The sequence below is a fragment of the Pangasianodon hypophthalmus genome, chromosome 4 (genome assembly GCF_027358585.1).
Source record: "Pangasianodon hypophthalmus isolate fPanHyp1 chromosome 4, fPanHyp1.pri, whole genome shotgun sequence".
In the NCBI taxonomy this organism is placed as follows: Eukaryota; Metazoa; Chordata; class Actinopteri; order Siluriformes; family Pangasiidae; genus Pangasianodon; species Pangasianodon hypophthalmus.
In genome coordinates, this window is record NC_069713.1 from 12,887,546 (window position 1) to 12,914,991 (window position 27,446).

A 27,446-nucleotide genomic window follows, 5' to 3' on the forward strand; every position below is an offset into this window, starting at 1 on the left:
GGAAAGGAAGACAAATAAAAATAAACAAATCGACGCATTAGTGTCAGATTTTTTATTTAAAAAAGAAACGATCCCTAAAAAGAGTACATCGTATTAGAGGGGATGCCATTCTGACTAAATTTCAATCTAAAAGGAAAAACCTCAACTGAACAGTAGTCGCAATTATTGCTGATCTATTAAATGTTTAGATCGCAAGGCGCACGTGTGTACCCATTAATTCTAAAGACGTGGCACTGTTCAAACGTTGTTACAGGGTTGAACAAACAAAAGAGGGGAGGGGTTCAAATAAAACAAAACGTTTTGATCTCACAGAAAAGTCACAAAATGTACACAAGTCTGAACAAATAACAGCTTTAAGAGTTATCGGCTTGACAAGATCTAAAACTTTTAGCTTGTCTGCTTGATGCTTTCAGTCCAATAACCTACTGAACTCTATACAGTAAAAAACAAGCCGAACAGAATGAGCAAGTTATTACAGTTTAAGCAAGTGGACGAAATTGAGTCGGGTAAAAATCATTTAAGTTTAAAGCGTGAAGTCCGCACTAGAACTCTTCTGATAAGCGAGGCGCAGGCAAACGAAACGCGCTCCGTCAGACGAGGGGCGAATCGCGTCATGTGCACCAGGAGACAACGACGACGATCTTGTCGAATAAATTACACCTGAAAAGAGAGCAAACCACATGAGTCAAGTGCCTATGAGAACCATTTATGATACTGCACTGATCAAGCCCACTGTGTCTTAACTATTTACACACAACATTGCCTTTTCGCAAATTTAGTTTACCTTTACGCGTCTTAGCTAGACCATATGGTCAGTTCACTTTAGCCTTAGCATTCATCACATGAGCTGATACAGCTGTATATTATGCATTCCCCTCACGTTACGCATCAATCAACAGCGCGCAACGCAGGTTTAAGTGAAAGACTGGATCTTGCTTTAGGAAAACACTTTTAAGCCCCTTAGGCCTCACCTTGGGTACACAAGTGCAGAGATTCACTTTAGTATGTATAGCGCGCAGGTGGTGGCGGAGGCACCCTGTCACTGTAGGGGTCCCTGGAACGAGGCGCATTGTACATTGGGTTCCGAGACATGGAAAGAGGGGAGAGACGGGAGCGCTCGTATGAATAGCCGTTTCCAGCAGACGCTGGAGGGGCTGGCGGTGCCCTTCCGATGGGACTACGATCGCGGTAAAACGAAGACGGTGGGGGTGGGAGGGGGCGTCGATCATAGGGGTCAAGACTGGAAGGGGGCATGCGCTCTCTCATCATGCCTGAAGGGGGTGGTGGGGGTGGTGGAATGCCGCCCATACGGCGATCCTCGTACGAGGACATGCCATAAGGACGGGCTCGATATTTCTCATAATAATCCACTACCCCATTGCCATCACGGTCACCACCATAGCCACCCCCAGGAAAGGGGGGGCGTCTGGGTGGAGGTGGAGGGGGTGGAGGCGGGGCAGGGGGGTAACCAGGAGGACCAAAGCGGCCTCTGCCAAAACCAGGAGGGCCTGGCTGTGGGTGGTCACCAGGGAAACGGGGAGGCCAATAGCCCCCCCTTTCCGGAGGACCGTAACCATCCTCATCTCCTCGCGGCCGGCTTTTGGATAGCTGGACGTGAATCCTTTTGCCTGGGAAGTAAAGAAAATCAGGCTATTACGAAAAACAAACAAAACATCTAATTGAGGCTCATCACATGTGCACAAGAAATCAATACAAACTCAAGTGCTGAGAATTACTTACCTTGGAAATCAGAGTTGTCCAAACCCTTAATGGCATCCATGGCCTCGTCATAGTTGTTCATGTGTATAAACGCAAAGTTTTTTATAATGGAACACTCCGTTACTGTTCCATACTCTTCAAACAGAGCTCTGAGCTCATCCTCTGCACCCTTCTCAACATTGGCCACATGCAGCTTGACCGGGCCCTGGTTTTTGCCGTGGCTGGCCTCAACATTAATGGGGGTGCCGTGTAGCTTGTACAAATGGAGATTGCGTATGGCCTTTGTAGCGTTCTTGCGATCGTCCATGTGAACGAAGGCAAAGTTCTTGATGATGGCGCACTCTGTGACGGTGCCATACTGAGAGAACAGGGCTTTGATTTCATCGCTCTCTGCCTGGGGAGGCAGGTTCCCAACGAAGATCTTCACCATTGTGTGGGTGAACAGAAAGCAGAGCCTGAAACACACTGTGCCAAATGGATAGAGTTGATTAGAGATGCAAAAAAAGTTCTTAATTTGAAGAGAAAAAGAGTGACGTTAATTTTTATTCGTATTACCAAATATAACCTGTTACTTTGAAATGTACAACTTCATGCTAGATCTGAAGTTGATCAAAACGCAGCTAACAGCAGCACTAGGCCGCTAATCACACTTCCTCTTTGAGGATACGTTTACTCAGCTGGCTAGCTCGCTATACAACAAGGCGGTGTGTGATATAGACCTGGTGTTCTCAGAACAAATTTTTACATAAAAAACACTCGAGAGACGACGGAATAAACTCCGGTATTAACCCGACTTGCTGCAGGATTACCGCCTGCTTCGAGAGGCTTCTCCACCTGGCTAGGTTGCTAATGGTAAGTCCGCCAGTGGGACTCCATTTCATAAGAAATGTCGACCGCAGAATAGAAACGTTCAAGAACGGAGCGTTTACAAGATATATATCATAAATTAGATTAAAGCTGGAAGATTTAAGGTCGTGCCTTTGGAGTTTGGTTATGTTACACGGTTGGTAGCGTACAATGAATGGCGGAAAGGCGCGAGGCAGCAACTTAAAATGGCGCCGGCTTTAGCATGATGGCTAGCCGAGAAACAGAGGAGGTTTGAAACTGTTAACCCGAGAAACTTTGTTTTGAACATACTGAAAGCGGCTTTCTAGTAAACCAAGTTAGATAGGTTAGATTTTAGTTGGGTTTGACTGAAGAGAATTTTAGCACTAGTTTTAAACAACTATCCATCTTGCAAACGCAGCGATATCGAAAGTTACCACAGCAAACTAGAAACCTATCAGCTGAGGCTCAAAGCAAACTTAAGGAGAGTAAATATACTAATATGCTGAAAACTTAATGAGATATTTTCCTAAACAGCATTTAAAAAGTACCAAGAACATTATTAATACTATTATTAACAGCAATTATTGACAGTAACGACTTCCGAACAACTTACCACTTCCCCCACGCCACAATGAGAAAAAACAGGAACAGTTGTCGTCTTAAATCTGCAGGGTTTAGCCCCGCCCACTCACACGCCCAGCCAATCAGTGTGCGTCTACGTCACAAAGCATACTTCCGTACTATATTGTTTATTTAAATAGTACGTATCCCAGGCGGTACTGTACTACTGAGTACAGTAGTGTGTGTTCTTAAACTTTACTTGAATATACCGCAAGGATGCGCTCCTTCCCTCGGGTTTAAGCCAGGTAGGCTTAAATTTTATGTTGACACTGGCTACGTTTACATGCACCCCAAATTCCGTTTAAGGTCTATGTTCAGGTTGCAGCCATATTCCGAATACGATGTTTCTATGCGTACAGGCATCGGAATATTCCTGTATACATGGTTGTTGTAAGTATGCCTGAGTTGCCATTCCTAAATACCTAGCCTACAGCTAAGCATCTGTTAGCACCCACAATTCCCTGCGGACTGAGCATGCGCACATATATCTCCTTTCAGTGGATTTTCTGAATAAGGTGTTTACATGCAACAAATTTCAGATTAAAACAGGCACATTCCAGGGGTGAGAATCGGAATTTGGGGAGTCAGAATATTGTCTTAATCTGAATCGGGCAATCAGATTGCGGCGTTTACATGACTCCATGCTAATCAGAATATTGTCTTAATCTGAATCGGGCAATCAGATTGCGGCGTTTACATGACTCCATGCTAATCAGAATATTGCCAAATTCCGATTAATATCAGATTATTGATGTGCATGTAAACACAGCCAGTGTGAGGAGGAGATCTAGGGAAAGAATTCTTCAATTGTGTAGTCTTTTCTAGCGATAAGATCATACCTTCTTATTTTTAGTATGATTCTCATAACTCATACTGTTCTTTTTATGTAAAGTTGTGAAGCTGGATTTATAACTGAAGAACTGGGCATAGAAAGGCATACCCATTCCAGTAAATCCCCAAGGCCAGGTGGTCTCTCTCTTTTCCAATATCTGTCTATTTTCACTATCGTTTTTAGGGAAGGCCAATCAATATTTTTCCTGTTTCATCAAAAATATTGAGAGAAACTGGGCCTACTCAATTCATTGAAGCCCAATAGTTTTTTGCATTTGGCTATCATTTTGAATATATTACACCAGTGCAGTGTCATCTCCTTGAACACACTGTCCATTCTTTATCATACCTCCTGAACTGTGCTTAATGTGTTTTAATAGTTTTTTTTTAATTCCATTCAGAGTAAAACACCAGGAATTCCACCAGGTTTGATCACACAACCCAATGTTTTCAGCTTATTTAAATAAATGATCCAGATATATAATCCAGAATTGAAATAGAATAAATCTACACAGTACACAGTGCAAGTATGTAGTGTATTAGCAGAAATTGAAAAGTCAGAAGAGTCCAAACTCAGTTGATACACTAGATACCGCTTGGGGAAAGACACTGTCCTTGTACCTGATAGTCTTGGATCTAATTACCCAGCATTATTTTCCAGAAAGGGGTGCTTGGGCAATTTTGTTGCCTGGGTAAAGACAATCAGCACTTTGTTTCCTAATCTTGGAGACAGAAAGGTTCAGGAGGGTGGTCACATTACAGCCAATTATTCTCTCAGATGATGCTCTGTAGCGTGTGGTGGATGGGCTGTACAAGCACGAGAACAACACTGACTGTAGTAGATAATACATTTTCAATTGCCTCAGAAAGTACGTCCAAGGGGAGATTTTCCTGAGAGTACTCCAGTACTAAGAGAAGAAAGTTGTTGATCCACCTACAAAGAGAGTCCAGGACAGCAATCTTGGAGAGTTTGGCTTGTTGGAGCTAAGGGGTGATTAAGCGCAGACCTCAAATTCGCAGACAGAATCTCTAACTACGTCTGTGTGCAATTCAGATGTCTAGGGTCTGTTTGAGATGAGCTGAGACAAAAGAATGAGAGTCTCTGAACAACAGTCAGAGCAATGGGTATGCCTATGTTGTTGTTGTTGTTGAGGCCATAGATAATGGATGTTTTGGGAAGAGTTAAAGATCCAATGACTGGTTAAAATGTCTGTGAAGCAAGACATGTGACAGTTGATTGGAAATATGGAGACAGACCCTGGAGGAGGGAGGGAGTCAGCTGGGTAGTTAAGCTGAAGGTGTGAGCAAGGCTGGTTAAGAGGTGTGAACTGCGAGAGAGGAGGTTGGGTGTGGGGAGAAGTAAGGTTATTTTTCAGCTTTTCAAATCTGCTGTAGATCTCATCTTTTGGACAGGTGATGGGCATCAGTTGATGAGTAAGGAGTCTAGTTTTTTTTTTTTTGGTTGATAATAGTCTGAATTTCTTTTCAAAACTGATGATAGGGAAGTATTTTTTCAGTCTCTGCAGCTCTTAATTCTGTTATAGTGTATGCTTGGGTGTGTTAAAGAGGCCTTTATCCTCACTCTTATAGAGTATGTTTTTTTTCTAGAGAGGAAAAAAAGCGAGACACCTTAAATCACACAAGTATAAATGTTCCAGCTGACATCTGATCTTATTTTTTGTCATTCCTATTTTATATTCTAAAAAAATTCAGGATTAAGCTCTTAAAAATCGTAGCCCTTAAAAAACTTGATTTTGCCCTTACAGGTTCTGTGTAGAAACCTACAACAGAGTATTTTCTTATCATAAAGGGTTCAAACTATAACCCTTTTAGTAAGCTAAGAACCCTTGACTATAAAAAAATAAAGAACTCAACAAATGGATATTTTTTTAAGGGTGGAGAACATTATGTGATTCGGAAAATTAAAACTTTCACACAGTCATAGGGTTTAAATTATATAGAAGGTTTTCTTACTCTCTATTCTACAGGATGTAGATCATTTCCTATGTTAAGGGTCCTCAGGGCCCTTTGCACTGTTTGAAATTTTTACTACACTCAACACACCTGACCAGATAATAACTAACTGATAAACTCTGTTCTAGGTTATTGAAGGACTTGACACAGTTCTGTCAATTAATACAATTATATATATATAGTCAGACAACACTGGAACATTTTTTCAAGGGGGTGGGGGAGGAAATGGACCAAATTTAAATGTGTCCAGTATTTTTGGTATTGTGCTGCTATGTAGATGTCACATACATACATACATACACTCACTGATGGGCTACAACAGCAGAAGACATTAGGTTCCACTCCTGTCAGCCAGGAACAAGAATCTGAGGCTGTCACAGGCACAGACTCACCAATACTGGACAGTTGAAGATTAGGAAAAAGAATCATCTGGTCTTTTTCCAGTCTTTAACTGTCCAGTTTGGGTGAGTCCCCATTCTGATGTTTCATGTGAACATTAACTGAAACTCTCTACCTGTATCTGCCTAATTTTATGCATTGTGCTGCTGCCACATAATTAGCTGATTGGATAACTACATGAATGAGCAGGTGTTCCTATTAAAGTGGACAGTGAGTGTACATACATACATATATTCTGTACATACATTCATACATAATTTCCTTTTCTTGCATAAAAACATACAGATTAAATAGAGGCATGTGCAATACATTATTCAGATTATTTCTACAAACAAGAGTTCAAGAGTAAAAAGGACAACCATAAAATTGCCTATTTGCGAATTGTGAAACCTTAAGTGTGTCAGAAGTAGAAGGAAGTTGCCTTGATGCCTGTACTGTCTCATAAGCCAGTTGTCTTAAAAATGCAGTGCTTCAGTAAGAAGGTAGCTGTAAGAAAATGCTTCAAGACAGGCCAGATTACAGATCTACGTTAATGCTGACTAATCCTAAAATCCATTAGATAAGATGGAATAAAGCATGGATAGGGAAAATGGAACTAATATTCTACACCAGTCATTTCTCACTAGAATAAAATCTTAAATCAAAAAAATCCCTTGTGTTTTCTGTAGCTATTTTTGTACAGGCTGGCTTACACACTGGATCGTGGGATATGTAGGAAGGCGTATACTGCCTTCAAAAATCAGACACCTTGGAAGGCAGCATTCTCTGAAAAAATTGATTATTACATGACTTTATGCCTTCTTGCATCCAAATACAGCCTTGCTTGGTGGTGAAAATAGCAACAACTTGGAGGATTATGGGTAATTTTTTGAGTTGAGTCATACTCAAGAAGCTCAAATAGAAATAGCTCAAATAATAATTTTCATGTTCATAACTCACAATTAACAATCGTGAACTAGGTTGAACTAGGTGAGTTAGAGCCACGGTTCTCAAAGGGGGTCTGTGATTTTAAAAATGTTGGTGGAAACAGAGTTATTAAATTAAGTACTGCACTGTTATAGTTACTAGCATATGTGATTTTAGAACAGGTTCAATCCAAGCCTAAATAAGTCTAAACAAGTAGGCCTATAAATAATGTCAACTTGAACAATTGACATTTAATGGCAATTCATTCGTCTTCAGTAATCGCTTTATCTGCGGTGGATCTGGAGCGGATCTGGGAAACACTAGCCATGAGGCGGGAACACGCCTTATATGGGATGCCAGACCATGTCAGTGCACTGTGCACACACATTTGCACACACGTTCACATCTAGGGGCAATTTAGCCAATTCACCCACTTGCATGTTTTTGGGAGTTTGGAGTAAACCAAAGAACCTGGAAGAAAGCCACACAGGCATGGGGACAACAAGAGAAACTCCACACAGAGCTCAGTATCAAATCAGGGACAGCGGCTACACAACCCACTGCACCATCACTAATAACAATTTTAAAATTTTAAAAATATGTCATGGGGGCATGGTGGCTTAGTGGTTAGCATGTTTGCCTCTTACCTCTGGGGCTGTGGGTTTGATTACCTCCTCTGCCCTATGTGCGTGGAGTTGGTGTGTTCTCCCTGTGCTTCAAGGGTTCTGGGTACTCTGGTTTCCTCCCCCAGTCCAAAGACAGGCAATGTAGGCTGATTGGTATCTCTAAATTGTGTGTGTGTATGCAATTGTGTCCTGCGATGGGTTGGCACCCAATCCCGGGTGTACAGAAAATGGATGGATGGATATAAATACACTATATGGCCAAAAGTATGTGGACAGCTGACCATGCAAACCATCACACCCACATATGGAAACCATCACACCCACATATGGAAGCACACAATTGTCTAGAATGTCTCTGTATGCTGTAACATTACACTTTCCCTTCACTGGAACTAAGAGGCCCAAACATGTTCCAGCATGACTGTCCCTGTGCACAAAATGAGCTCCATGAAGACATGGTGTGTTAAGGTTGGAGTGGAAGAACTCGAGTGTCCTGCACAGAGCCCTGACCTCAACCCCACTGAACACCTTTGGAATGAACTGGAATGCCGACTGCACCCCAGACCTCCTCACCCAACATCAGTGCCTGAACTCACTAATGCTCTTGTAGCTGAATGAACACAAAACACAAATCAGTCACGCTCCAAAACCTAGTGGAAAGCCTTCCCAGAAGAGTGGAGGTTATTATAACAGCAAAAGGGGACTAAATCTGCAATGGGATGTTCAACAAGCACATGAGTGTGATGGTCAGGTGTCCACAAACTTTTAGCCATATAGTGTATGTCCTGTTAATGTCCCTAATATGTAAACAGTTGGATGAGGTTTATAAATGAAATAATTTAAAGCGGTCCATGGCTGCAAAAAAGTTGAGAAGCCCTGAGTTAGAAGAGGGAAAATATGCAGAGCATTGTTAACCTGCTCCATAATAAACCAATGTAAGGGCCTTCAAGATGGTGTTGGGGATTTCCCCAAGGAGGAATGGCCAGGGAAAATCCATAAGTGGATGCTAAAAAAAGCACTGTAAAGGAAACATGGTCTCAGAGACTGAGTTGTGGCTATGTGGTGTCTATAATGACAAAATATGATAAGATCACAGTAATAAAGTAGACAAAATAGCAAATACTGCTGTATTGTTTTGCAAAGAGCTATAAAGGAGAGCTAAGGCAGGACAAACATCAGACTTTGATATATTACAGTGTTGTGTTTTTGATCAAAAAATCTACAGCCTTGCCAAATTTAAATCCGCGATTGCATTACTAAGTGTTACTTGTGTGGAATAAATTTCATTATAGCACTGAACTATAGTTTTAGATTTCAATACTGAAAGTATTAAAAAAAGCAGGCTATTGCGCAATACTGGTCTTTCCCTGTCACATGGAGCAGTTTTTCTACAGGAGCTGATGTAATCGCCTTCCGTTCCCGCCCCTTGTGTGTGTGTATGTGTTGGTGGGTGTGTGTGTGTGTGTCTCAGTGCAAACAGCAGAGCTCCGTTAGTTTGAAGATGAGTAGTGTGGTGTACAGTTACTGAGTGTTTCACTCCAAACCAGAAGACAGAAGCAGGAAGTGTTTAGGATCGTGAAAAGGTATACTAATCCAGAACAATAATAGCAAAAGGAGCAGTATTTATTAATTTAACTTATGTATGCAGTTAGAAACAATTCGTAGCTAGTCTTTTACCTGCTGTGATGTTGTTTAGCTCGTGAAGCATGCTTACCCGTGTTAGAATTGTTTTACTCTGGTTTCTGTCCTGTAGATAACATTCTAAGGAGAAGTCTTTTTTGAGATCATCCAGAACAATGTTGGCTGTGTCTCAAACCATGGTGACGGAGGAAAGCCTCACCTGTCTCCACGTTCAGCTGTATCATCCAGACCAGTCCACGCAACCTCTCTACAGCCTTCTGCGCATGAGCCAACCTTACAAGATCAGCGCCGAAGATCCGATCAGGCTGGGCCGTGATGGACAGTCGTGCTCATTTGTGCTGAATGACGGCCATGTTTCCCGAAAGCAGCTCTCCATCCAGGCATATCGCAAGGCTGGTAGCCCAGACCTACGCTTCACTGTGCAGAACATGAGCCAGAGAGGCAAGATTATGGTAAACGGGTATGAACTGGGCCATCTAGAGCGGGCTGATCTGGAGGAAAAAGCCCTGCTCAGATTTGGCAAATATGAGTTGCTGATATGGAAGGAGCCTGGTGAGGCACAGGACAGTTTTGAAGTTTTGTTTGAAAAGCTGAATGTTTCCCCTTCAAGGGAAATGGGTATAGATTTGCCGTGCAGGATAGCAGTGATGGATACAGGTGTGAGAAACTATCAGAATAGATCACCCATGAGTCCAGAGCCACTGGAAAGTGACGAGAACCTGTATATGCAGCAGCCAAGAGAACATTTTTAGGGATCCGAAGATGAGTTCACCAAAAGGCATTCTGGGGTTATTTTATGTGCAAGGATGGGGATAAGGCTGCTGATTTCGCACATGACATTTCCTCATTTCATTGTGTGTGAGGACAGGCATGTTTTCAGCTTCAGACTTTTGGTTCTGTTCTGTCGTTCTTGTCATGTTTTATTTTATTTTATTTTTTTCTTGCCTTAACTCAGTTTTTTTTATTGTTACTTAAGTACTTTTTGTAAATAGCTGACAAATAATTGAACAAAACGCCACTGAGCCAAATGTTTAGCTTCTATCTATATATCTATAACTGTCACAAACACTTAACACCACATTATTATTTATCTAGAATCATTTAAATGTATGATATACTGATTAACTACCATGCATTTATTTAATATGTACATATGTAGTGTTACATGAGCCATGCTTATGTACAGGATAGTATGCCATCCTATACCATCCTAAAGATCCATTATTCATATTCTTATTCTTATTCTTGTTATTATTATTCTTATTCTTATTAACACCTTTGTTTAACCTGAAGCACAGTACTGTTTTAAACAAATAAAAGCAATTTTGTAAACTTGCTGGAGTTTCTTTTACAACCCAATTTCAAAAAAAGTTGGGACGCTTTGTAAAATGCGAATAAAAACAGAATGCAAAGATTTACAAATCACATAAACCCATATTTTATTCGCAACAGAGCATAGACAACAAATGAAATGTTTAAAGTGAGATATTTTACTATTTTATGAAAAATATTAGCTCATTTGGAATTTAATGCCAGCAACATGTCTCAAAAAAGTTGGGACAGGGCCATGTTTACCACTGTGTAGCACCTCCTCTTCTTTTAACAACAGCTTGTATATGTTTGGGAAGTGAGGAGATGAGTTGCTGGAGTTTTTTTGAGTGGAATGTTGTCCCATTCTTGCCTGATATAGGATTCCAGCTGCTCAACTGTCTGGGGTCGTCTTTGCCGTATTTTTCACTTCATGACGGGCCAAATATTTTGAGTTGGTGAAGGGTCTGGACTGTAGGCAGGCCAGTTCAGAACCCGGATTCTTCTGCTATGAAGCCATGCTGTCGCAGGACGTGCGATATGTGGTTTGGCATTGTCTTGCTGAAAAAGACGTCGTCTGGATGGAAGCATATGTTGCTCTAAAACCTGTATATACCTCTCAGCATTGATGGTGCCTTTCCAGATGTGCAAGCTGCCCATGCCATACGCACTAATGCATCCCCATACCATCAGAGAAGGTGGCTTTTGAACTCAGAGCTGATAACAAGTCGGATGAACGCGGCGTCCATGATTTCCAAAAAGAACTTCAAACTTGGTCTTGAGCACAGAACAGTTTTCCACTTTGCCTCAGTCCATTTTAAATGAGCTTTGGCCCAGAGAAGACAGCAGCGTTTCTGGATCATGTTCATATATGGCTTCCTCTTTGCATGGTACAGCTTTAATCTGCATTTGTGGATGGAACGGCAAACTGTGTTATGATAATGATTTTTTGAAGTGTTCCTGAGCCCATGCAGTGATATCCATTACAGAAGCATGCCTGTTCTTGATGCAGTGCCTTCTGAGGGCCTGAAGATCACGGGCATCCAATATTGCTTTTCAGATTCTCTGAATCTTTTTTATGATATTATGTACTGTAGATGATGAGATGTTTAAATTCTTTGCAATTTTACATTGCGGAACATTATTCTGAAATTGTTTCACTACTTGCCTGCGCAGTTTTTCATTGGTCGGTGAACCTCTGGCCATACCACTGGCCTGTTGCCAATTAATCCAATTAGTTTTAAAATGTTCCTTCAGCTGTTTCTTGTTAGTATTATTTACTTTTGTTGCCCCTGTCCCAACTTTTTTGAGACATGTTGCTGGCATTAAATTCCAAATGAGCTAATATTTTTCATAAAATAGTAAAATGTCTCACTTTAAACATTTCATTTGTTGTCTATGCTCTGTTGCGAATAAAATATGGGTTTATGTGATTTGTAAATCTTTTTTACAAAACGTCCCAACTTTTTTGGAAATGGGGTTGTAGCAAAATAGAAAATGTTAGTAACTAAAGGAATGAAAAAAGAACAACTGTGGCCAAAAGTATTCAAAAAATGAAGTTATATGAGATAACTTGTTCATGTTCTACAATAATGCCTGTCAACACATTGTATGAATTACTGTGAAAGGAAGGGTGAACAATGTTTTCTCATCTAGTTCATGTACTCAGCACATCTTTTCAGTACAGATTGCACTGAATGATAAAATACTTGAATTGTATTTTGAAGTAAACATTAGGTCACTTCTGGGTCATCACGGCTCCTGTCTTACCATTAACTAGCTGTAGCACTGTGAGAACAGCATTAAAGCAGACACCGTCCTGGGCTGTTTCTCATTAACCTGCGACAGGAAGCCCCTAGTCAGCCACCCAGTCATAAGAAGTGGTGCAGTGCAGAAGCTAGAAGACTATCTGGGTGATGAGTTAAATTAAGCACCCTAAAATGTCTTCTGATGATTTGTAGGAGAGCCCTTAAAGATCCAGAATCCCGCTAAACCAATGAAAAATCAAAAAGTCAAAAATAAAAATCGGATTTCTTTGTTTGGTTTTCAGTACGTTTGAAGGAGACACACAAACTAGGTGATGCTATATCGTCGTCATCTTCAGTAATTGCTTTATCCTGGTCAAGGGCGCAGTGTAACCGGAGCCTATCCCCGGAACACTGGGTAGGGAATACGCCCTGGATGGGACCACTGATAGGCACCATACACACACATTCACCCACTCATTCACACATGGGGCAATTTAGAGTCACCAGTTCACCTACTGAAATGCTTTTGGGAGGTGGGAAGACACGTAGAAGAAGAAGAAAAAAACATGTTTAACAGGTTTATTGGCACAGAGCCTCAACCATTACATGACGTCTTATCTTATCTTATCTTATCTTATCAGTATAGGTGGAGACTGTGATGGGAAAAGGATTCACAGGAAACCTAGGTTGAACATTTTCAACTATGAGTAAACAGTAACTGTTTTCCTGCCGTGAGCTTGGATTTCCTAGAATACACACGTTTACTGTAAGTATAGCAGTCGTAAATGTGAATATGGCTGTGTCTAGACATGTGTTCTCTTTTTTGTCTCTCCTTCATAAAGTCAGCTGTCATAAGGGTGTATTAGAAACTGAAAGAGTCGAGCTCATGATAACGTTGAATCACTGAGGAAATGTACTGTATTTCTCTGAGTGACATCAGTTTTTGTCATAGCAGTCTCAACACCAGGGTTATAGTAAACTGAAACTATCAAATGAACAGAAATGAACTCGGATGTTAAATGATATATAATAATCTCTATTAAAACATTAAAAAATATATATATAGAAAAAAGATCCAGAGTGCATTCCCACCTCGTGTGGTACAGTATATCCACTACAACCTGATCAGGATAAAGTGGGTTACTGGAGATAAATGAACACATCTAAAACATCTCTCCAAGCTAACTGAGCCAAACTGAATGCCACAAGGTGTGTGTGGGGAAGATTACTGAAAGAAAAAAAAAAGAAAAAAGCCCAACATTATAATGACCTTACAAAGGACCATAGCTCCCAGGCTGTATAAGATTACCTGGCAAATTTTATGTTTAAGTATTGTCTTCACTTTTGTTACCGTTGTCCAATGGGACTGTTTCCCATTTCAGATTTAAATGTACTTTCTGGTTTCTAGGCAATTCAAAAACACCTGCGTATCACGGTGACTGCTATTGTTGAACAAAGGGTAAACTTGCACCCAGTTAGATCAGGTGTACAGTAAGGAGAAGAGAAAACAGAAGCAAGTATCAAGTGAGAAGAACTGCATTAAGGTCTAAAAGAGTTTAATATCTCATACTGTTGTCTTCCTGCCTTCATGTTTGTGATAATAGCTGAAGCTTTGCTAGGCACGCCACAGTGTGTAAACGTCAGTGTGTAAACTTCTACCTCTTTTCTGCTACTCAGCTGTACCATACACTTCTTTTTGTGTGTGTGTGTGTGTGTGTCAGTGCAGTGCAGTACAAGGTCCTGTGTTCCTGAACACGTGCTTCTCCCTGGAATGAAAAGGAAGAGCCCTGACTGAAAAGACTCATGAACTTCACATGTAAATAATCACATGGTTCATGTAAAGTTTACACACACAGGTTTTAGATATTTATACACTTAAAATATATAGATGATGTAGGATTCATAATTTGTAGTACTAGTCACGGTATTTAAATACTAATGTGGCTAATAATATTAATGTGGCTAATAATTAAAAACTTATAAGAATATATGAATATGAACAATTTTGGATGATTCCAGATGATGCACAGAGCTCTAACTGATGCCAGTTGGCTCTGGAAGTCTTTATAAAATAGAGAATGATGTTGTAATATGATATACAGCCATGGTTCTCAGAGTGGGGTCTGGAGACCCCCAGGGGTCCATGACGCATATCCAGGGGGTCTGTGATTTAAAAGAAATATATATATATTACAGTGGTGGAAATCATAATCTACCATTATAAAAGTTATTAAGCTTCTAAATAATGACACTTTTAATAAAAAGGGGTTCTATGGGTGGAAAGGCCCCAATAAATGGCTAAAATATTATTTAAATAATGTGCCTAATAGTTTTTAATAGCTTGTATGTAAAAGAGGTCCCCATATTTAATAAGGTACATTAAAATCTTAAGGTGGATATATTTATCATATTTATCATTCGTTCATTCTTCTTCAGTAAGCGCTTTATCCTGGTCAAGGTCAGAGTGGATCTGGAGTCTGTGCTGGCAGGAAACACAGCCTGGATGGGACACCAGTCCATCACAGGACACCTTTGCAAAAAAAAAAACATTTGCGTACCCGTCAGCCCCCATGGCTGCCAGGTAATGTGGTGTTTATTAGTATCGGTGTTTGCTGTTAATGAAGAGATGTGTTCACAAGTTTTCTGTGCCGGCATGTTTTCTAAGAGCATGTTGTCTTGTGTTTGTATATGTCTACCATCCAGTGGAAGATCAGTATGGTTATTGCGCCTCAGCCGGTTTTTCATGTTCTAGCAGTTCTATGAATATCTATGCAAGCCACTATACAGCTGTATGTATGTATGTCGCCTCGGGGCAGGCTCCAGAATGCATGTAGAATCAGAAAGAGTTATTAACTTCCTGCTCACTTGAAGATGCTCATATGCAAGTGATAAATAATCAACATAGTGCCAGTCCATTGGTTGGTGTGGAGATATCAGCTGAAAGTTCCTGGAAGGCCCAGATAACTGGGGAACACAATCCGGTAAAGCTAAGATAGCATTAATCACCAGGAATTCAACACCACTGCACAAAGCCTCAATGGCATACTCAGACACAAGGCAAATACACATAATTTCCCAACATTGCCCTGGGGACTTGACAGACACTGACTGTGTATGAGTAATGAGCTTTATACAGTTGAGGTCAAAAGTTTACATCCCCCTTTCAGGATCTGCAAAATGTTAATTATTTTACCAAAAATAAGAGGGATCATACAAAATGCATGTTATTGTTTATTTAGTGCTGACCTGAATAAGATATTTCACATAAAAGATGTTTACATATAGTCCACAAGAGAAAATAATAGTTGGATTTATAAAAATGACCCCGTTCAAAAGTTTACATCCACTTGATTCTTAATACTGTGTTGTTACCTGAATGATCCACAGCTGTGTTTTTTTGTTTACTGATAGTTGTTCAAGAGTCCCTTGTTTGTCCTGAACAGTTAAACTGCCTGCTATTCTTCAGAAAAATCCTTCAGGTCCTTGGTTTTCCAGCATTTTTGTGTATTTGAACCCTTTCCAACAATGACTATATGATTTTGAGATCCATCTTTTCACACTGAGGACAACTGAGGGACTCATATGCAACTATTACAGAAGGTTCAAACGCTCACTGATGCTCCAGGAGGAAAAACCATGCATTAAGAGCCGGGGGGTGAAAACTTTTTGAATTGAAGATCAGGGTAAATTTAACTTATTTTGTCTTCTGGGAAACATGTAATTATCTTCTGTAGCCTCTGAAGGGCAGTACTAAATGAAAAAATCTGATATTTAGGCAAAATAAGAAAAATGTACACATCTCCATTCTGTTCAAAAGTTTTCACCCCCCGGCTCTTAATGCGTGGTTTTTCCTTCTGGAGCATCAGTGAGCGTTTGAACCTTCTGTAATAGTTGCATATGACTCAGTTGTCCTCAGTTTGAAAAGATGGATCATTTTTATAAATTCAACTATTATTTTCTCTTGTGGACTATATGTAAACATCTTTTATGTGAAATATCTTATTCAGGTCAGCACTAAATAAACAATAACATGCATTTTGTATGATCCCTCTTATTTTGGTAAAATAATTAACATTTTGCAGATTCTGAACAGTTGAGTTGACCTCAACTGTATTGTGAATGATTTTCTGTTGTGGGAAGAACATGGACTTTATTTACTCATTTGCTTTTAGCCACGAATCTACGGTATATTGAAGGTTTCAGCTGTTATTATCTCTGTTATCGTCACAGGATGTCACGGAGTGGCTATGTAAGTAAAAAACTTAGATTACACACAATATTTTAACATTCTTTGTGCTAAAGCCTCCAAATGTTTTGAATTAATGGGCTGACACAGCCAAAAAATTAAAAAAACTGATGGTACTGCATAAATTATTGTATAGTATTACATTTTAATTATGCCTCCAAGGGAAAAAAAAGTTTTCACATAAAAATAGACTTTGTACATTGGTTAATATTGATTCTTTCAAACGTACATATTGAAGTGCAATTGAAATGATGAAAAAACATAAAAAGAGATTCTACATAAAATAGACTGTGACATTATAGATTTCTGTAGATTATATGTAACTTATACAGCCGGATACAGTCCCGCGCCCTGAGGATCAGGTGACTTGTGAGGCTGGGCGTACACAGGAGGGTTCTGAGGCTGCAGCGACTGGTAGGCCGGATTAATCGGGGGTGGCTGGTAGGACGGATTCCCCACTGGCTGGTAGGATGTGCTCGCCGGTGCTTGGTAGGTCACGTTCACCGGCGGGTTCACAAACACCTGGGGCTGCCTGCGAAACTTCAGCTCTCTGGCCATCTGACACCATGAGCAGACTCCACAACAGGTCACCACGCAACAATCATCACACATTGTGCCCTTATAGGAGAAAAGTCCACAGCAGATAACATCAGTCCATCAATCCAAAAGGTGTACAACTCAGTAATATTTTTTGGCATGTTTGTATTTGGGTACATATGGATTTGGAGCTATTCTGCAGTCTAGTCATAGGGCAGCTCAGAACAAAATGTACCTGGATGCGATATCTCTCTCTCATGGCACTTCTTACAGCATACGCGGCAGGTGGTATGAGGGCCCCGAAGCACAGATCCAGCAGAGGGAGACAAAGGCATTCTCCAAACTCTTGGCTTGTAGTACACATCAAACACCAGGGGCACCAGAAACCAAAACAGCCTGTGCCAACACATGAATGCAACATTTTATGTAAATGAAAAAAAGGAGATTTTATTTTTTAAAAAAGGAAAACTAATGGTCGTAGGTAGTTCACCCTGTGCGTCCGGGTTGAGCCCCCAACATGTTATCTTTGTGTTTTCCATTCTGCCTGTCAGTGGCTTTTTAAGCAATTTGATTTGGTGTAAAATATTTTAAACAGCATAATTTTTGTACTATAATTCACATACCAAAAGACTTGTGTCTGGCTTGTCTTTAAAAATAGTTGTCATTATAAAGTAACACAATTAGGTCACATTTTATCTAGTTATCTGGGTTTTTGATTGAATCACAAATGGCTCACAATTTGAATATGTTATACAGGGCATCAGAGAGTAAAGACAAAGGAGTAACAAATAACAACACAACTAACAAATACTCGAGTATTGAAATTATTTGGCCATTTTCTCCCACTAGCTAGCTCTATCTCAAGACTGCTTCCAACTGGGAGGGTGAAGGCTAGTACATGCTTCCTCTGAGATGCATGAAGCCAGCCAAAATGTTTTCAAACTGCTGCTCATGTTGCGTTACATATAAATACAGCATATAAATAACAGAATAAAAAAAAACACTCTTCCTCTCAATCCTGCCAATTATACGCATATACTCACAGATGCTCATGTCCTCACAGCAGTCACACAAGCCACTGCTCCATGTGTTAAGCTTGGCATGAGCCGGTATCATCGCCCCTGGCTGCACGGTGATTGTAGTACTAGCCATTATAGCAACACAGCCCTAAAGAACACACAAACACACACACACACACACACACACACAAAGAGATCAGAAACACAGGTGCCAACATATTGGCTTTTACAGTCATCACAAACCTGGATTTACAATAAATTAAGTAAACAATTTTTTAATATTGGGCTCTTATCAGTCTCCAAATTTGTCATTAACATTCAAGCAGGTCAAATTACAGTTGGCAAGGGATCAAGAATATGGCAGTTGTGAATACGACAAGATCCAAAAGATGTGTGATGGCTGAGTGAGTAAGTCACAGAAAACCCAACGCCAAATTCATGTGTGGAAACTAAAAGACAGTGTTGGTGGTTGAGTCATATCTCATTATCAGGAAAGTTCCACAAGCATGGAACGTTTAAACAACTGGTCTTATTCCTTATTTTTTAAATGTTTTCAACAATTAAAATCATGCATTCATCTTCAGTAACTGTGTATAGTAATCAGGGTGGCGGTGGAGTGTGAGGTGGAAATATATCTTGGATGGAATGCCAGTCCATTACAGGGCACCAAGCACATGTTTGCACACCTACAGGCAATTTAGCGGAGCCAATCCGCCTGCCATGTTTTCACGAGGTAGCAGGAAACCAAAGACCCACAGAGGAAAGTACATAGACACGTGGAGACCATGTGAAACTCATTTGACTGATGCTTTTATTCAAAGCAACTTACAGTTGAGACATCCAACTGAGCAGTTGAGGGTTAGGTTAGGGTCAGGGTCTTGCTCAAGGATCCAAGCATAGGAGCTTGGTTCTGGGATATGAACTCACAAACCTCCAATCACTAGCCCAAAGCCTTAACTGCTGAGTCACAGAAAGCCTTTAGAGCAACAGTCACAGAAAGCCTTTAGAGCAACAGTAACCTAAACTCAAGTTTGAATCAGGGATGCTGGAGCTGTGTACATACAATATTCCCCTTCAGCAAACATACTATGCACTGGCTGACATGTTCAGCATCTGACATTTGCTTCATTAGTTTTGCCTAAGTGCTAACAATGCTAACAAAGCTTATAGCTTTAGCATAGTGCAAGCTGTAGATCTAAACTTATGCAGCATACTTTTGTCTACTTTTATTGATAACAGTGTGTCATCATACAGAAATCATATAAGAAAGTGTATTCAAAATTAGTTAAAACCTCAACGTGGTTTTAGAATGTGTTATGACAAAGGCATACATGTTTACACAACGCTAATGTTAGCAAACACTAGTTTCCCTTGCTTGTTAGCGTTGAAGCTCCAGTGACAAACTATAGAAGAAAACACCTAACATCAAATGTTTTGGCTGATCAGCTATATTTGGGCTACACATTTGGGTTAAGGCTTTCTGCTAGATGGATACTGGTGCTAACAATGGATTGGTTATGGGTCTTTACCTCAGTAGGGTGGCGAAGTGCGTCACAGTGATTTCTGAGGTGAAAAAAATTATTTTAATGTGAAATAAGACATCAGATATTTTGTATATTTTTAGAGAAGTGCTGTTAAAAATGTAAACAATTACAGTTATATGAATTATGTGTTTTTACATTTTAAAAAGTAGTTCTTGACTTGGTCTTTTTTGTGTACTTGGTCTTAGTGTCAAATAGACTGTCCTGCATCCAGATTCAACATTTTTAGTTTATTATTAATACAGTATAAAAGGTGTTCTTTACAGTCAAAATCATGAAATAGTTTGGAATACTTTTTATCAAACTATAAGACTTTTAGTCTTTTTTTTAATTTTGCTTAATGAGGCTATAATACATATAGTAATATGTCAGCATTATTTTTAAAATGGTTTCGTCCCAATTTTTTTTTGTCACAGGTGTTCCTGGAACACTTAATTGAATTTTAATGTATTGGACCATATTCGTTTGAAGTACTTCCTATTTCAAAAGGTCAGTGTGAATAGTGATTGTTCACAACTTTGAATGGTAAGTAGATATGCTCTTATTGGGTACTTTACATGGCAACATCTGTCTGTCAATTGTGTTACACTTTTTTAGTACCTTACATTTACTTTTAAAATGGCATTGACATTTTATTGAGATAGCATTTTTGCTCATGGGTCAGCCATTTAGAAATAATCCTCCATTTTGATTTAAAAAAAATGTCATGCTGCTGTCATGGGCACTGGTGTCACATTACAGGCCTGTAACACCAGTGACTTTGCTATTTTGGTCATAAAGAGTTTGTGGACTTCAGCAGTTGTGCAGCGATTGGTCACTTGTGTAACAATTCAATTTTGAGGGCATTTTCTTTCTTTTAAATTTTACACACTATATGGCCAAATGTTTGTGGACACCTGACCATCGCATCCCTATGTGGTTCTTCCCCAGACTGTGGCCACAAAGTTGGAAGCACACAATTGTTTAGAATGTCTTTGTATGCTGTAGCGTTATGATTTCCCTTCACTGGAACTAAGTGGCCCAAACCTGTTCCAGCATGACAATGCCCCTGTACACAAAGTGAGCTCCATGATGACATGGTTTGCCAAGTTTGGCGTGGAAGAACTCGAGTGTCCTGCACAGAGCCCTGACCTCAACCCCATTGGGATGAATTGAAATGCTGACTGCACCCCAGACCTCCTCACCCAACATCAGTGTCTGTCCTTCATGACATTTCATTTTTTGAAGAAAGAGCCAGTTTCACTACCATAACTCCAGTGACATACATTCTGAAATATTTTCTTTTTCAATTATAAAAATATATTTCATATTAAGCTCTGTTATTACTAAAAGTCTTACATGACACTGCAAAGTACTTTATTAGCTATAAACCCTTTTAGGGCACCATCTCTGGCAAACTGGATTATTGTTACTATTGTAAGTCGCTCTGGATAAGGGCGTCTGCCAAATGCCATAAATGTAAATGTAAATGTAAATGTATTGTTATTGTCCATCTCAGGGCAAATTTTTCGCATAGCCAATCAGCAACCAGCATGTTTTTTTGGAGGTCAACCAGAGAACCTGGAGGAAAATCACATGGACATATGCAAAACTACGTACAGAAAGTAACTTGAGCTCAGATTCCAAGCACAGCTGTGAAGCTGTGGAACCCTGGAGCTGTGCCGCAGCAGTGCTACCCACTGTACTGCCCTAGGTAAAATTCTTTTTAAATCTAAGTAGGGCATTAGGTAATCTTATACCTACAAATCTTTTTTTTTTTAAACACAGAAAGATTGCTCCCATCCTCACAGTGAGAATGATGGTGAGAGAGACACAAAAGAAACCACAGATCAGTTTCAAGATGTCTGAGTTGTCTGAGTTGGTTAGTTGTCAAGCCTCAAAATGAACTATTAATTAACAACTACATGGCAACAAGCAGGAAGGGGGGTGTGACAGACGCGTGTCCTGACATGTCTGTTGTGGGCAGATAAGACCAAAATCAGCCTTTTGGATCTGTAAACTAATTATCTGCACATATAAGTTACTCCTGGTCAATTATGGTGACAAATCAATGATGCTTGAGGCTGTTTGTTAAATGAGACCAGAGGCTCTTATGTGGATTGATGGAATTTGCTAATTACCAGGATATTTTGGCTCTGGTTAACCTGGTTAGATCTGCCAGAAGGGGATACGTTTTTAAGGGTTTTTCTTCTTGACGTAGAAGAATTCTTTGTGAATAGTGGAGTGGTTGAAAATTACATGCAGGTTTACAAAATAGTAGGCGCTAGGTTAATCCGTTTGCTGCTTTTTAAAAAAAAAACAATTATTTTCCTGTGGTACCAACATTCAGGTGGTGAAGAATAGTGCTTTTTGGCCTTAACGAACTCACAATCTCATTAAGAAGATTTTTATCCACTAGAACAGAGCCAAATACAGAGCTCCTGTCCTGTGAAAGTCTGGTTTTATAGATCAATAAAACTTTCCCCAGCGTCACAAAATAGAAAAGAAAGTAACATGACAAGTCATGTGGTTCCGAGTGAGGATTGCTTCTACACCTGATGCAGACTGGTCCGCTTGACCAGACTGCTGTTTTGAAGGGGACCCGAGATCAGTTCTCTGGACTGATCACAGGCTTGAAAACAACATTCACACTTCATCAGACATACCAAACTGCAGGCTCCGAGGGCCCAGAGTTACAAAAAAAAAACAGTGTGAAAACGACCTGGCTGTAGATAGATATTTCAGCAAGTTTGTGAGCCTAAACATACTTCCTGAAGGAACACAAACACAAACGACAGTCTCAAGCCTGGATTTGAACCCCGTTGCACATCGGATGTCTGTATTGAAAAGAGAAGTGCACAAATCTAAAAATATAGTAAAGAAGCTGTTCTGCATGGAAGAGTGGCTCATTTTTATGAAGAGTACCAATAATTCTGGAGTTATACCTGTGCACCTGAGCACTATTTAAAACAAGCTGAGATTTGAGGAACTTTTTTTGGGTGAGAAATATGGGTCATACATTTACACATTTTACAATCCAGTGTAGAGAAACATGCTGATGAGAAATAGTTTCATTTCCCCTCACCTGTTATTGTGGTTAAAAAAAAAAGAAAAAGAAAAGAACCACGTTAGACGTTTTTTAGCTGCTGTCTCATCAACATGTTCAGTTAACAGAAAGTTAACAGACAGCCTGTCTTTCTATCTGAGATGATTGAAACCGTACATAACTTTGGATTAGACATGTACTAACATTTTTTAAATGAATGCTTCCAAAAACAGAACTAACTTATTAAACATGAATTTTTTTTTAAAAATGAGTAGCCTCAGTTTTAGACAGATATTCTTCACAGATCCAGACTGTAAACTTTACTTGATAAATGTGTTGAGGCATCGATTTTTTTGACACCTGATCTCATTATTCACACCTGCAACAAAGTCTGTGAAAGTCCGTCTGGTAGGACCAGTTCTTCCCCAGATTATAACAGTACAATAGTAAAACAACAACAGTTCATCTTCACCTATATTCATCACTAAGAGGAACATGGTACACACAAAGACATTTGAGAAGCTAAGATAATGAGTATTTCTTTCCATTATGGCCAAACATTTCACTTGCAAACATACATTCATGAACCAGAGGCAGGTGAAATCCACTTTCACTCAGTCCAATGCAATCCTCTTTCTCAGGGCTCTTTTTATTTTCTAAAGGGCGTTTACTGCTTACTTACATTTTACATGGTACATTCATTTATACGCCCATGTTATTACTGAACAATGTTTATTTTTCACCTATTTATTGAGACCTCCATTATTATCCATGTCATGAGGGACAAATACTTTTCCTGTGCCGAGCATCAAAATACAGTCTGGGATTTCTAAAATCTCATTCAAGTTTTGTGGAAGAATACAATTAGAAACTGTACATCAGTGCAAAACCCCCTGGTCAGTAATATAAACTTCATGACTCTTTAAGTCTACTCCAAAACTGAAATTCTGCATCTATGACAGTTTGTTAAGGATCTTAAATATGCCATCTTAAAAACTAAGAATATAAATTGTACAGTGAAATGTTCATTACAATCTCATGACTATGGTTTTTAACATGTTTACCTAGAGCACTACAATTCTACCGTAGTCAGTTCTTTCCTGACAGAATTATAGGCATAAATGATTACTCAGCTAAGCTATGAAAAAACAAAAGAATAAAATCAATTTTACACTTCTAGTAGATGCAACAGAAAAAAATACGTGTTGTACCTGCTCGAGGTGGATGTGAGATGTGAAGCCGCAAGCTGTTGTGTGTGCGTGATATGAGAGCAGGGCTGAATAAAAGCCAAGGTAAGGACAGAGTCACACCCACACTTCCTGCTTATACATTGCTGTTTGTTTTGGCAACAGTATACTGGAGTAAGGGCAAATAATCATTTTTTTAAAATGATGTGATCGTTTATAGAGTGTGCAAATTGTCCATAGTGAAGTCAACCACAAATGCTGTACCGGCATAAACACAAAACTCAAGTTTTTGCACTGAAATAAGTGGTTTTAACTTTAAGATTTATATGGCTAGATAAATAACATTTCGGAAGATGAAGCAATGTCTACCAATAACATTGTGTTAAAATGTGACAAAATGAGAAACATTATTTAGAAGCTACACCCGATGCTACATTAACTGCAATTTCCTGAGCATTGTATGGATGCTTGTAAATCAGTCAGATTTGGATAACTTAATCTTAACAAAACAAATTGTGAAAGGTTTGTGGCCGGAAATCTGAACGTAGCAGGACGTGTTGGTACACCACATGGCACTTCTGACTGCTGGCAACATATACTGTCTTATACACGCAAACTGAAGAAACATATCAACAAATCAAACCTTGCCTACTGTTAGGTTAGTTGGATGTCCCATCAGAAAGGGTTCCCAGATCAGTTTTTGGGTGCTAAGACCCCTTTTTTCTACCAATAGAATAGAATAGAGTAGCTGCATTTTAAATACCTCACAGGTCCTAGGTAAGAATAAAATAATTAGCAATAATTTAGAATTTGTACCACACATTTACCCATTTAATAGATACTTTCATCATGCTCAGAATAAAGGTAGTACACTCTTAGTTTTCTTGCCACTTGGGTGCTACCCTCAAAGGTAAACTTTTTGTAGCTTTTGTGTGTTTTCTAGAAAAAAAGGTCATGTAGTGATACCTTTAATGTATGACTCTAAAAGCTAATTAAAGGTAAATGAGTGGTCCTTATGGTCCAATTATGTATCTGAAATTATTTAAAATGCACACTGCATTCACATTACCATATAATATACACACTAAAGGTACAAAAGGCATACTCTTGAGGGTAGAATCCTGGTGACATAGAAAAGTACAGGGCTCTCGAAGGGATCTTAGCTTTAAAAAGAGTTCTCCCTTGGTACCTCTGATAGGAAAACACGCTGTTGTAGGATTCTACACAGGACCTTTAAGCTTCCTCTGGGGGAATCTTTCAAAAAAAAAAAAATTTAAGAGTTAAGTCATTAATCTGGAAACAGGTTTTCATCATTTAAGACTATAAATGTCTCAAGTACCCTCTTATCCCTTATGCTTGGGAATTCTTTAATAATTTGCAGTGAAGCAATTCTTTCCATGCTCCCATGCTTTAATTTTATCTTTAAAATAAAAACATTTGAAAAACATTTGTACACGCAATTCTTTGAAACTTGGTGATCTTTGCTAAATGAGTTGCTAATATTTCAGACAGCTATAAGGTGGATAATTGTGTCTCTTGTGATAGCAAATGTGTTAACATTTAATTTAGTTTTATTGCATTTTACTGATGCAAGATATCAGCCATAAAAAGGTAGCGACGAGTTACAAAGAAAAGAAACTGCATAGGTTTTGTTTTCTTACCAGTCGTTGTCCTTCAGGAAAATGGTGTGTAGGTTTCACAACTCTGCACTTGGTAACAGAGCAGCTCAGCCTCTCTGGTATTGTTTGTCAGACATTACCCCTATGGTTAATGCGTCAGGTCCAATCATTTCTCTCTGCCATTATGCAAAACTGCCACTTGTGGCAATGCCCTCTTTTGGTTTCAAACCTTCCCTCCTGTCTCAAACACTCCTCTAAACCCTGCTCTGTGAATAAAATGTGACTATATCAAGATTTATTCAAATGTAGGGCAAAAAACTTAAGGGCCAAAAGTGCAAATTCAATTAAAGACTAGCATCAAATATTAGATACTGGGCTAAGGAAGGATGTGTAAAGAAAGATCAGAAAAAGTGGTGCAATAAAAATGTTTAACAATTTCCGATTTTGCATTCCATCTCCCAAAAGCTTTTGGTAACTTAAATGAAATCAGTTTAATTCACACTTTCAGAAAACAAAAACAGAAAACAAAAAACAATAGCACTAAACTATACCTTTGCTTGGCACTGAGGTGGTACCCTCAATCAATTGTTTTTTATTTAATATGAATCAAATATTTTTCTTTAATATGTATCATTCATTTGGAAATGTGCACCTGTAAAAAGGTACATAAGGTATACTAAATGCACTTTTCTAGGTAAAAGATGCATACTAAAGGTACGAAAGGTGGACTTTTGACTGACAGGATTACCTCAGCAACAAGGGAAGGTACAATTTAGGTACAGTTTCCCTTTCTTTTCCAGAGTTTCTCAGCCCTGGTCCTGGAGTACAACTTGTACTGAACATATTAGTGTGTGCCCTGCTCCAACACACATGTTTCAACTCATGAAGTGCTGGTAATTAATTAACTGATTAAATGGCTCAGGTGTACTGGGAACAGAGAAACCACTGAAGTGTCCAGGAATAGGGTTGGGAACCTGTATTCTAGTGCATACAAGGACTTTGACTTGGTTGTTGAATGTTCATGCTTAAAGACATTAAACATTGTAACACCATAAAGACAAGAAAATATACAACACTGGTAATGTTACACATGCTTGCTATTATGAAAACAAGTGGATATTATACACAAGTTTTTACACTGTGAGTAGAAAAAGACAAATATTGCATAATAATGTTGCATCTTGAGCACAAAACACAATGCTCTCAGTGACATTGTCATTATGTATGTGAGGAAATTAAGTGTTCATTAGTCTGCATGAGAAAAAAAAAATCCTGGTGTGTGGTGGTTTTGACACACAAGCCTGGGTGCAAGGGGTCAGCAATTATTTTATTGATTGAATTATTTTTTTTTGCTTGCTTCCTGGGCTCTAGAGGTTTCTCCATATGAGCTTCTCAGCTGACCTGAGAACACACTGTGTTTTGTATTACTGGTTGCAGAGTTGAAGCAGACTTTTAGTCAGGTTTTGAGCATAGACTGAAATATGGCTGTGTAGGACTGTTCAAACAGCCACTGTGGATCCTCTGCTATGCCTTCCATAGTGTATTGACTGCACCGGAGGACCAGCCATACAATATCCTGTCTGTATGCAAACTCCTCGCCATGTCACAGAAGACCGAAGACGGTCTATATGCAAATATATACACACACACACACACACACACACACACACA

General features: G+C 39.4%; 3 protein-coding genes across 7 annotated transcripts; 1 reads left to right on the plus strand and 2 right to left on the minus strand.

Moving 5' to 3' along the window:
• Positions 1-37: 37 nt before the first annotated feature.
• On the minus strand, positions 38-3,316 carry rbm4.3 (RNA binding motif protein 4.3). The gene is made up of 4 exons (XM_026936297.3): positions 3,161-3,316; positions 1,741-2,184; positions 972-1,628; positions 38-660 (listed from the first exon to the last, which is right to left on the minus strand). Exons 2-3 carry the CDS (start codon positions 2,147-2,149, stop codon positions 1,000-1,002), a joined length of 1,038 nt encoding a protein of 345 aa, XP_026792098.2. The 5' UTR covers positions 2,150-2,184; positions 3,161-3,316; the 3' UTR covers positions 38-660; positions 972-999.
• tifa (TRAF interacting protein with forkhead associated domain) lies at positions 2,175-10,889 on the plus strand. 3 transcript variants are annotated; one of them, XM_034303321.2, is made up of 2 exons: positions 2,175-2,571; positions 9,658-10,889. In XM_034303321.2, exon 2 carries the CDS (start codon positions 9,701-9,703, stop codon positions 10,295-10,297), a length of 597 nt encoding a protein of 198 aa, XP_034159212.1. In that variant the 5' UTR covers positions 2,175-2,571; positions 9,658-9,700; the 3' UTR covers positions 10,298-10,889. The 3 variants fall into 3 exon arrangements, with proteins under 3 accessions (XP_034159212.1, XP_034159211.1, XP_026792773.1); XM_034303320.2 differs by lacking the exon at positions 2,175-2,571 and adding an exon at positions 3,316-3,413 and having other exon boundaries at positions 9,658-10,888; XM_026936972.3 differs by lacking the exon at positions 2,175-2,571 and adding an exon at positions 9,332-9,487 and having other exon boundaries at positions 9,658-10,886.
• Positions 10,890-16,972: 6,083 nt separating this feature from the next.
• ponzr6 (plac8 onzin related protein 6) lies at positions 16,973-25,918 on the minus strand. 3 transcript variants are annotated; one of them, XM_026935931.3, is made up of 5 exons: positions 25,818-25,854; positions 25,346-25,410; positions 18,428-18,551; positions 17,620-17,780; positions 16,973-17,465 (listed from the first exon to the last, which is right to left on the minus strand). In XM_026935931.3, the coding sequence occupies exons 3-5, from the start codon at positions 18,534-18,536 to the stop codon at positions 17,172-17,174; spliced, it is 564 nt and encodes a 187-aa protein (XP_026791732.1). In that variant the 5' UTR covers positions 18,537-18,551; positions 25,346-25,410; positions 25,818-25,854; the 3' UTR covers positions 16,973-17,171. The 3 variants fall into 3 exon arrangements, with proteins under 3 accessions (XP_026791732.1, XP_026791733.1, XP_026791731.1); XM_026935932.3 differs by lacking the exon at positions 25,346-25,410 and having other exon boundaries at positions 25,818-25,918; XM_026935930.3 differs by lacking the exons at positions 25,346-25,410; positions 25,818-25,854 and adding an exon at positions 24,181-24,274.
• Between the last annotated feature and the right edge of the window lie 1,528 nt (positions 25,919-27,446).

What these genes read in the sequence shown, in the direction of transcription:
- rbm4.3 (XM_026936297.3), bottom strand. Translation starts at nt 2,149, where the DNA reads ATGGTGAAGATCTTCGTTGGGAACCTGCCTCCCCAGGCAGAGAGCGAT. An exon ending in GGACAACTCTGATTTCCAAG is followed by an intron (nt 1,629 to 1,740) that starts GTAAGTAATTCT and finishes TTTACTTCCCAG; the next exon opens with GCAAAAGGATTCACGTCCAG.
- tifa (XM_034303321.2), top strand. Translation starts at nt 9,701, where the DNA reads ATGTTGGCTGTGTCTCAAACCATGGTGACGGAGGAAAGCCTCACCTGT.
- ponzr6 (XM_026935932.3), bottom strand. Translation starts at nt 18,536, where the DNA reads ATGGCTAGTACTACAATCACCGTGCAGCCAGGGGCGATGATACCGGCT. An exon ending in CTGTGAGGACATGAGCATCT is followed by an intron (nt 17,781 to 18,427) that starts GTGAGTATATGC and finishes GTGTTGGCACAG; the next exon opens with GCTGTTTTGGTTTCTGGTGC. An exon ending in GAGAGAGATATCGCATCCAG is followed by an intron (nt 17,466 to 17,619) that starts GTACATTTTGTT and finishes TTCTCCTATAAG; the next exon opens with GGCACAATGTGTGATGATTG.